At 40.7% G+C, this 10,609-nt stretch overlaps 1 protein-coding gene across 1 annotated transcript; it reads right to left on the minus strand.

Annotated features, from left to right (window-relative positions):
* Nucleotides 1-8,016: 8,016 nt before the first annotated feature.
* LOC309825289 (gamma-crystallin F-like) lies at nucleotides 8,017-10,199 on the minus strand (the record flags this gene model as incomplete). Its single annotated transcript, XM_082658816.1, has 2 exons — nucleotides 8,017-8,289; nucleotides 10,077-10,199. The coding sequence occupies 2 exons, from the start codon at nucleotides 10,197-10,199 to the stop codon at nucleotides 8,017-8,019; spliced, it is 396 nt and encodes a 131-aa protein (XP_082514942.1).
* Between the last annotated feature and the right edge of the window lie 410 nt (nucleotides 10,200-10,609).

The raw sequence follows: 10,609 nt of genomic DNA on the forward strand, positions 1-10,609 counted from the left end.
TTTGTTATGTGGAGGTTATCACATAGTATCCATTCTTTTCCTGCCCCATAGGTAAGGCCTAGGCAAGATTTCAGGTTAGATACAGATTTTTTTTTTTTCAGATAGACACCCCTCCTTTCCTTTCAACAATCATGTATTTAATACTATCTCTTCCAGTTCCCACTTTCCTCACCAAGTTATTTTTGATTATTAGTTTATTCTGCAATTCTACCACTCAGGAATATTTTCATTTTTAAAGAATATTCTTAAAAAAGAAAGAGCTTTCATAACCATAAGAATGCATTTCTCCCAGTGGTCTAGTATTCTTCCAGGAAAATGTTTGTTGATTTATTAAACATTTTTATATTTTTCTGAAGATGGTAGTGTAGCCTTAAAAAAATATGCACAACATGAGAGTTGTGACTTAAGTTTTATTTGGGGCAAAATGAGGACTATAGCCCTGGAGACAGCATCTCAGATAGCTCTGAGAAACTGCTCCAAAGAGGTAGGGGGGGAAGGTCAGTATATATGTGATTCTGGTGAAGGGGGAATACATGAAATCAAGCACATATTTTTTGCAGAAGGTTTCTGCTAGTCACAAGGAGCAGATGTCACAATGAAGGATTTTAGTGCTTTTCTAGATATGAGGAAATACAAGAACTGGGCTCATAAAATGGGCTTCTGAAAATTTCTAACTATCTGAAGACCTGTTCTGCCAGTTTTTCCCAGAGCACAGAGTGCCTCATCTCTGTTCTCCACCCTGAACTCCTTTCAGGGGGTGTTGAAAGTCAGCAGCTGCAGAAGCATGTGATATAATCCTTGTAGAGGTAGATGGCAAGCGCCAATGGCAAGTACCAATTTGTAGTTGACAATAGCAAGTATTTTTTGTGGTCCCACTCAAATCAGAGGGAAAATATTCTGCAATTGTCTGCATACATAACTTTTTCTTAACCTCAATTTTTTAATCAAAAACTGTATTGCCCAATTTAATCACTCACCTAATTTGTCCCCCTTAGTCATCAGTACTGATGAATAAGTCAGTTCTACATTCAACAGGAAATTTGTTATCTTGGACAATTATCAAAAAAGAAATGTCAAATGTTATAGCAGTTTCAAAAAAAAAATTCCAAAAATACTTCTGAACCATAGAAATGTAAATAACTTCCCAGCAGGACTATTTGAAAAGTCCAGCATTAATATCAGTGTAACTATTTTAAAAAATATGTCATGTTATTATACAAATAAAAGTTTTTACAGGTATCAACTTTTGTTATTTTCCTAACATAGAACATGGACTACTGGTGCTTGGCCTGAGAGAAGTGAAAACACAGCACAGTGGTTATGACCAAGATGATCTCTTACTTTCTCCAGATTGTCTCATGGCCTCTTGGAAAACAAAGTGCCTCTTGGAAACCAATCTGCTATGCTCTCTGCTTGAATTGAGTAAAGGAAGGAACTCTAGGAGAGGTTCTCCACTGGCTGTAAATTTTAAAAGAGAAAAGGTATGTTGCCCATTTTCTCACATTGGTTTACTTTCCAGATTGAAGATTTATTTATTTTTAAGGAATGGGCTTCTGGCCTTTTCAAATCCTGCAAACTTTTTGAAAAATGACTGCCATCATTAGACTGTCGATCACAGGCTCAAAAAGTGAAAACTCAACCAGAAATATATCAAAATGAATATGTTTTAGAGGCTTAACTTTCATGTAAGATGCTTTCAGTTTCAAGGAACAGAAAATTCAATCTAAAATGGCATAAGAAAAAAAGGGAAATCATTGGTTTAGTGTAGACACCAGAGCTTGGTTTATTCTCATTCATATCCAGTGAGGAATTGAAAGAAAGTTCAGTTCCCCAAAATTTTTAGTTTGCAGACTGAAGCTCTTTGACCATAATGGGCTGGACTTGATTACGTGCCCAAATCCATTCCACCTAGTGTCTGGGATTTGGAAAAATATAATTGGATTAAACTCATGAGGGCCTTCTCAGGAGCTTAAGATAGAAGCGGTTTTTCCCTTTCTCAGATACAACGCTTTGGGCTCCATGTAAAGGAAACTCTACCTCAAATTAGCTTAAATTGTATTTAGTATCTCCCATAGTAGGAAGTTCAGAGAGGGGAGTCTCCAAGTACGGTTAAAATAGGACTCCAGCTTCTCTGCAGTTTCCTTGGCTCTGCCTGTTTCCATGCACTGGCTTTCTTAAGATGGGATAGTTTCTGGACTTTTCAAGTACTATAAACCTACCCATGAAGTTTCAAGACGGCTAAAATAGCCACTTGGATGACCCAGCAGGACAAAGAAAAAGGTTTTACTCCAAAACTAGAATAACATTAACTCAAGATTTAGTATGTTTGCACCAGTTCAGGTCATATGTCAACTCTCATCTGGTATCAGTCACCAGGAGAACGCCATGATCTGTCTGGCTGAAAGCTGAGTTCCGTCATTGGATAGGCAGGCAGGATCATCACAGTTGGTCTAGGACTAGTAACCACTTTTGAGCTGGAGGTGGGATCACCTTCCCTGAGAATCACAGAGCACGTGGGGAAGGCTGAACCCTTGAACAGGGTTCACATTTTGCAAGGAGGAGGAAGGAGATAATAGAGGAGGATATTCAGCCATCAGTGGTCAGGACACACCCACATTCAGAAAGGAAGAGACAGTAGTTGATGAGGAATACAGAGATAAATTATTCTTGTGACAATGCTCTTTTCTTCTTCTAACATTTGACTGATAATATGCATAAAACTTGCCTGAATAAAATATGGTAACTCAGGAGTACCACTCTGGAAACAATCAGATTTCAATTGCAAAAAATATTCAGAGAGACCTCCACTTACCTGGTTTCAGTTCTGGATAGAATTTGAGGACCCTGATGATGTTCAGTGATTTTTTTTGCTTAGAGTTCCAAAAACTCCTGAATAAATTTCCAGGTTCTCTGCATTCAGTCAACACTGATGCCCAGAGAGAGACCAACTCCTTTCACTGGATGAGCCTTCTTTTATTTGTAACTTATTTCCTGGTTCCTAAAAGAGAAATTTCCATTTCACACTAGCCCTTGTGCATCACAATGCATTGACTGGCAATAATAGCATCTGCAGCAAAGGAGACAAAACAACTCAGAAGTTTCTCAGATCAGAGCAGATTTCAGTTCAGATGTCACCACCCTCTTCCTGGGTCCCTCCCTTTCTCCATTGATCAGCTTCCTTTCTGAACAAAGGAAGAACAGAACCAGGATAAGTGAAACTTTATAAATGGATGATAAACCCTGATTGTACTTTGAGAATACTTTACAGGCTGAAATAACTTACTAATGGAATTAAAATAGGAAGACGTTGTGTGTAATCTTATCAATATGTAATAGAGACATACTGGAATTCAGAGAACCAAGATTTTCTGTTCTAAGTTTTTTTTTTTATTATTTTGTTATTTAGTGATGGCAACTCATTAGGTAAAACCAATCCAATAGTGGAAAGATTAGATTGTTATATTTCTTAAATCTAATATAGTCAGCTATTAATCTCAAATACAGTCCTTTTAAATTAAGAAAAGAATGAAAATCAAACTAGTATTGATTACATGCTAGCTACTTGACTAGACGGTTTGTCTCACTTTTCTCAATATCCTCACTTGACTGATGAGTAAATGGAAGGCTCTGAAATCCATGATTTACCTAATGCCTTCAACATAGCAAATGTCCCATTGTGAACCACCAGGTAGACAGAGCAATCGATTTCAATGAGGAAAGGAAAAGACACATACTAAACACCCAGTCTGGCTCTGTGCAAGGCAAATCCATACAGTATGTCACTCCCTCCATTTAGCAGACAAAACAATCATGACTCTGAAAGGTTTGATGATATGCCCAAAGCCACAGGTCTGTGCATGGAGGAGCAAGGAGCTCAGGTCAGGGGCTTCTGACCCCAAGGTCATTCTCACTTCACTATATCATGTGATAACTTGTGCTGAAGCACAGCAGAATAATATTGAGGTATTCTTCCAAGAGCTGAGCTGTTAGTAGTTGGGAATACCAGTTTTAACAGATATAAAGCACATAGGCACAATTAAAGACAAAGACATGGGAAAGGCGTAGCTTTTCACATCAGTTGAAGGATGTGTGACGTCCTCTCCTCCGCTAATGGCTGTTCTGAGGACAGCATGTCTGTAGTCTGAGAGTTTCTGAAAAGGTAGTTTTGAAAATGCCTCACTGCCTTCCTTTTTCACAAAGTTGAAATATAAACTACGAAACAGTAAATAAACTCTGAATCTTGCTGACAAATCTACTCATTCTGCATGCTCCTTTTTCCCTCTCTAATTTGATATTATAATCGATTTGGCTAACGTCTGACATAAACTTGTGAGTGAACATAATCCGAACATATGTATCACAAGTGAGCCTCTTGTGTGAAATGTACACTGCTTGTCACGTTGAGCTATTATTAATGTATATTGGTTAGGAATCAAATGTTTCGGTTTCTCTTTTCCCATTTAATTATTAAGTATGACGTTCAGCTCCTCTACTGTCTAGGGTAAAGGGTTTTTCATGAAATCAATCAGTACACATAACTCTTGAGAAAGTGACTCTTTACCTCTGAAGTGCCATAGACAATTTATCACCTCATTATCTAGTCTTTTATCAAAATTCTAGTTTCCTTGGGGCTTCCCTGGTGGCGCAGTGGTTGAGAGTCTGCCTGCCGATGCAGGCGACACGGGTTCGTGCCCCGGTCTGGGAGGATCCCGCGTGCCGCGGAGCGGCTGGGCCCGTGCGCCATGGCCGCTGAGACTGCGCGTCTGGAGCCTGTGCTCCGCAGCGGGAGAGGCCACAGCAGTGAGAGGCCCGCGTACCGCAAAAAAAAAAAAAAAAAAATTCTAGTTTCCTTGACTGTGGAGAACTCCTTCGGTCAGTCAGCCTGACAGCATCTTTCTCTATGGCTTTCTCTATGGCTCTATGCCACATTTGTGGCAGGGTAAAAATAATTGCATGTCAGAACAAACATCCTGGAAACTTTCCATTGGCCTCATCTTGTTAAAAAAAAAGTACTTGAACTGAGTGTTGAAAACCAGCCCCTGATTTAAAACAGAAAAAAAGTTTCCCTTTTTGATATGTCTTTTTCTTTGCCTTTATTCTATTAGCATTTTGTTCACAAAGAACAGCATACAATATTCAGGTTTTCTGCTGCGCATGTTAATAACTAGTTCATGGATTATCCAAATTCTCTAGGTTTTATTTTTCAAATTCCACAAAACGCTACTCTCATTGAACTATTTGACAAATATTTTCAAGTGTTTCTGCAAAATATCAAGGCTTGCATCTTGAAGGGAAAATCTCTCCCTTTGAATTACTCTATAACTGAAATTCGGGACTTAACTGTCATCCCATATTTGGAGCAAGAATTTATTCTTTGTACCTAGCAAAAGCCCATGGATGTGTCAGGACCATTAATAAGGCAGGAAGCATCCCTCTTATTTTATTATCCTTCCTCCCGGACCATATATACATCCTTTAAATTTCAGGGATTATCAAATTGAACTCCATCTTATCTGATTTTTTTCAATAGTTGAAAAAGTAGAGTAAACACATAGATGGAAAAGAAAACCCCTGTGTATGAATGAGACCTGGTGTCCTCTTGTTGAATATTTGCAATCTGAACTCTATGCACAATACCCTACATAACCTTTTTTAAAAAGAATTGTACAGCCTGTATTCAGCTGCAATTCCTCTTGACATTCCAGCATTGGATGACAGTGGCTTCCAGAACATTCAACTATTCTTTCTCACTTTCCATTGTACTTATCATTTTTTATCTCTTCAGCAGTTTCCTGTCTTTTTCTCATCATTACATCTCTTAAAAAATCTGGTTGTTCTAAATACTAGCATGTGATGTCGCTCAACAATGGTTAATATATTGATTTGGCCAGAGTAGTTGAAGAGTCAAAGATGAATATTTTTAGCCAGTTATTTTTCAAGCTCTTTATAAAATCTATAACAATGACAACAGTGTTTGAAAAGTTAGGGGAGGGAAACATGGCAGCTTCCAGAATGAAAACGCTATAAATGAAGGGCGATGCCTGGACAGGGAGAGGGAGAGGAGGGAAAATTAGCTGTAGAAGGGCGGGTAACTCACATGTGTTGTTGAAACTTCAAATTCAGTGTAGTTAATGGAACACCCATATGATGAGACAAGATGGGGACCCACTCCCCCACTGCCTCAGTCAGTGATAGGTGAAAATTATAATTTCACTGAGTATCTCCTCATAAGGCAATGGATGTTCAACGACTATGTAACACTTAAACATGTTCTCTGCCATCTCCTAATTTTTAGGATTTCATATAACTCAAGTTTCAGACTGAGCTGTATCTGCATACAAATTACAACTCACCTTTTTAGCCTGGGGGTCCGATCAATAGAATTATAAAAAGAGGCATAAAGGTAATCTTAATTTTTCTAGTAAGCAAATTAAAATAGTTAAAAGAAACAAGTAAAATCAACTTTAATAACAGATTTTATTAAACCTAATATATCCAATATATTATCAGTTCAACATTACACTAATTTGAAAAACATTCATATTTTCCTTTCTACTTTTCATACTAAGTCTTTGAAATCTGGTGTGTGTTTTACACTTATGACACATCTTCATTTGGACTTAGCCAAATGAAGTCTAGCCAAATAGAGTCATGGGATAGTGACTACTGTATTAGCACAGATCTAAATGTCCTTAGAGCTTCTTCAAATATTTTGTAATGTGCATGTGTGTTAGGGAAGTAATATGTTAAATAATTTGACTACTTTATTCCTATAATATTTGGGATTTCGGAAACAACTTATTTCTTAGCTGCTAGATATGTATATATTTTCAAGTAGAAAATAATTTGCAGTGGTTCTTTCCTAATCATGGCCATTCAGCTCACCAAGAACTTATTTCACCAAGAGGTTGCCATTTTCACAATTAAGTCAAACCCCTAAGCTGGGAAGTAATTTGTTTTTTCTCAATTATGTGTAAACATCTGAAATCGAGAAGTCTAGTATTTTCAATTAAAGAAAATCTAGTAGGGTAATAGAACACCTACTTAGATTTCATTTGATAAACTTCATCTTCCTGCAAAGAAATTTTGAATTCAATTAAATGATTAGTTCCCACATTACCTTTTTCTTTCTTGGTGCTATGATTACTATCAAATGTTGATTCATGAGCTAGAGGTAATCCAAATTGATCCAAGTCTGGTGACAGTATCAGCATAGCCAATAGTAGATTTAAGAACTTTGCCTGATTGTATGTTATTTTCCGGATCACGTACCTTATGTCTTTACTTCTGTCCCACTGTGCTCATTTTGATCAGTGCACACTACCTGAATGCTTTGTACCTCCCTTAAGTAGAAAAATGTTTGGAAGAGTCCTTTGGGCTGTTCATTAAGGTGGCACTTGATTCTTATACTTGTGCTCTGGATATGCATATATTAGTAAACCTATTCAGGCAGTCACATGTATTCACACCGAAGATGTGTCAGACACATCTGTCTCTATCTAACTCTGTCTCCCTCTGCAATTTCACTTAGCCATCTTACTGAATGCAAACTCCAAAAGGGAATTCTCCTAAGAAAAGGGTACTAAAAAGGTGACCAGCTGTTTCACCAGCAAGCTTACAGAACAGTTTCCTAGAAACTATTATATGATATGCAAAGCTAAAATGTGTAAGTGATTTTAAAATAATAAGTCGTTTAATCCACACCACAAACTTATGAAATGAAGAGTACTACTACTAGGAAACTGAGGCACAGAAATGCTAAGTAACTTGCCGACCACCTAAATCTAGTAAGTGGATGTGGACCCAGGCATTCTGGCTCCAGAGCCTGTCCTCTCAACTGCTACCCCACACCACCCTTTCCACTGACACTTGTAAGAAAATCCACATTATTCCGTTTTATTTTTGCTGAGCCCTTCCAAGGAGTCTGAAAGGAAGAGACGACCACGTTACTGCATCAAACACACAGGAAATATTTTATTAGCTTTTAGATGGAAAAAAGGATAGAGTAAAAGTATTTCAGTAGAAATCCACGGCCCTCCTCAGGGAGCCCACTCTGGCATCCAGGGCCCCCCAGTCGTGGTAGTGCCTGTAGTCCCCCGGCCTCACCAGGTACTGCCGCCCGCGGTAGTTGGGCATCTCATAGAGGACCCACCAGCCCTCCAGCACGTGAAGGGAGCGGATCTCATTGAAGTGGAAGCGGTCGCGGAGCGAGGAGCAGTCTTCCGTGAGCTCCGCCATCTGGCCTCGGTAGTCCTCTCGCTCGTACATCCTCAGCCGGTGGGAGCTGGTCTGGGTTCAGCAATCAGCAGATGGGAAGGGTCAGAAAACCTAGCCTTTAGCAACCAATCACTCACACCGCTGGGGGAATGGGCATTTTTAAAAATCTTTTCTATATCAAAGATGACAAATTAAAAAGACAACCAACACCAGGGCCACTGGGTATAGTTGGGTAGATTGCACACTGCAAAACTGAAGAGGGGGCCATTCACATAGATCAAGATATTCATGGTGCTCCATAGTTTTCTAGGGCCACAACCTACATGAATCATATTTAGTACCTACTTAGTACCATTCTTAAGTGACAATTTTTATATATAATTTTTGCTCTCTCCTTTATAGACTTAAACGGTGGTCTGGAACTCCCCTTGGTGGATATAAAAATAATTAGATATTAAAATAAAAAGGCAAATCTATCCCTGGCAAAAGGCATTATTTTGGAACTCCATAGCATTAGAAGAGGCTGGGAAGAGAGGAAGTCGAATTGCTTTCCCCGAAGTGAAGCACAGGTGGTGGCAGTCCAGCCCAGGCAACTCCTTAATCCCTTCCTTTCTGCTTTGAGTCCTGCTATTCTAAAATCCCGAGAAGCAAGAGCCATCGTAAGAATTAGGTTTCAGTTCTCACCTCTAATATATGGTCTGGCAAAACACTTTTAGGTAATTAATAAAAATAGAATCTCAAGATCATGAAGGAGGCCTGTCTAGATCAACAGATTATAAAACCTTTAGAAAAATGTAAGGGCAGGCTGTCAGTCCTGGGCAAATCCTGTCTGTCTCTTCCTGAGCACTTGTTCTTTTATCTGCTTGTTCCTTCCCAGCAGGTACCCACTCAATTCCTTCTTCCTTCTTCCACCATTAAATCCTCGTTAGGAAAGGTTCTCATAAGCAGTTCATTCTGAGGTATAAAAAACTGCTAATAAGGTATCTTCCATGGTTTGCAAAAGACTCACGTGTGCATTATCTAATTTGATCTTCACAACAGCCTGACACACGTGGAGCAGCCATTCTAAGTCTTTTCTTCTTTTAAGAGAAACTAATGACTAGAGCTTTCAGGCTGTAATCAAAGGGTCAGGGCTGGAAAGTAAAAGCCCAGATTTCCAGGCTCCTAATGCCAGTCTGGGTCCTATCAAGGCTTTCAACCCTCTGAAGGGATTTCAAATTTCCTGAGTGGTACATTTTCCACAGGACTCTGTCATAGGCAAATAAAAGCCTCCCTAACTGTGGAATTCCAGGCTGCTCAGGCTTTACTTGGGTAGCAGTGGGCTTTGCAGGTGCTACTAGAATCACATTGTTGGTTGTTTGTTTTGCCTAATCAAAAAGCAGAACTTGAGGGACCCTTGATATTCATAATGGTTAATATTTGGAGGAGGGGTTAGTTTGCCAGGTGCTGGGCAATCTCCTTTTGACCTCATCACAGCTCGATGAACCAACTGCCCTTATTAACCCCGCTTTACAGATGAGGAAGGAGAGAAGTAGCCCAGTAACTAGCCTAAGGGCACCTGGGTGTGAGGAGTTCACCTGTTGCTTATTCCTCAGCGGTGGCACAGACGCTCTAAACTAATGCCGTGCACCACTTTTGCCCAGTAGAGGTGAGCTTAATTTTAGCAAAGGAGAATACAATTTCAATTAAGAGCATTGCATCACTCAATTTTTCGGTGGAATGAAACCTTAAAGACATTAATAAAGGGAAAGAGAACCCGGTTAGAGCCAGCAAAAGGCCACCGTCCTGCAGCCTGACCACTGTGTCTGGAGCACTGGTGTGACCCGAGGGCACGGCAGGCCCAGGGGAACCGGACTCACGTGGGGGATGAGGCGGCAGGAGCGGACGGAGTCGTTGAGGCCCATCCACTGCTGGTAGTCAGGGTAGTCGCCGCGCCGCAGGAAGTACTGGCAGCCCGAGTAGTCGGGCTGCTCGTAGAGCATCCAGCAGCCGCTGTCCACCCGGATGGAGTTGCAGCGGCCGAAGCAGGGCTGCAGGTTGGCGTGGTCGCTGCTGCACTCGTAGTGGCGGCCCTGGAAGCCCCGGTCCTCGTAGAAGGTGATCTGCAGGGAAGGGAAGGACAGGGCTCAGAGGCCTGGGCTCCAGCCCGGCTGCGGGCCCCTCCCGCCGGCGCGGGGCTCACCTTCCCCATGGCTGCTTGATGCGGGGATGCGAGTTCAGTGCGTTGGGGCGAGCGCGCGGGTCTATATAGCAGGAGGGCTGCTGCGTTGGCAGGAACGACACAAAAGGGGCCCCCGCGTGAGGAGGATTTCCTCTCTCTCTTCTATATAATGACGGCGGGGGTGGGCAGGGGACTTATTGTATGTTTTCTCTTAGACTCTCCAGAGCTTTC

The sequence above is a fragment of the Grampus griseus genome (assembly GCF_964374135.1).
Source record: "Grampus griseus genome assembly, chromosome: 7".
Classification (NCBI taxonomy): domain Eukaryota; kingdom Metazoa; phylum Chordata; class Mammalia; order Artiodactyla; family Delphinidae; genus Grampus; species Grampus griseus.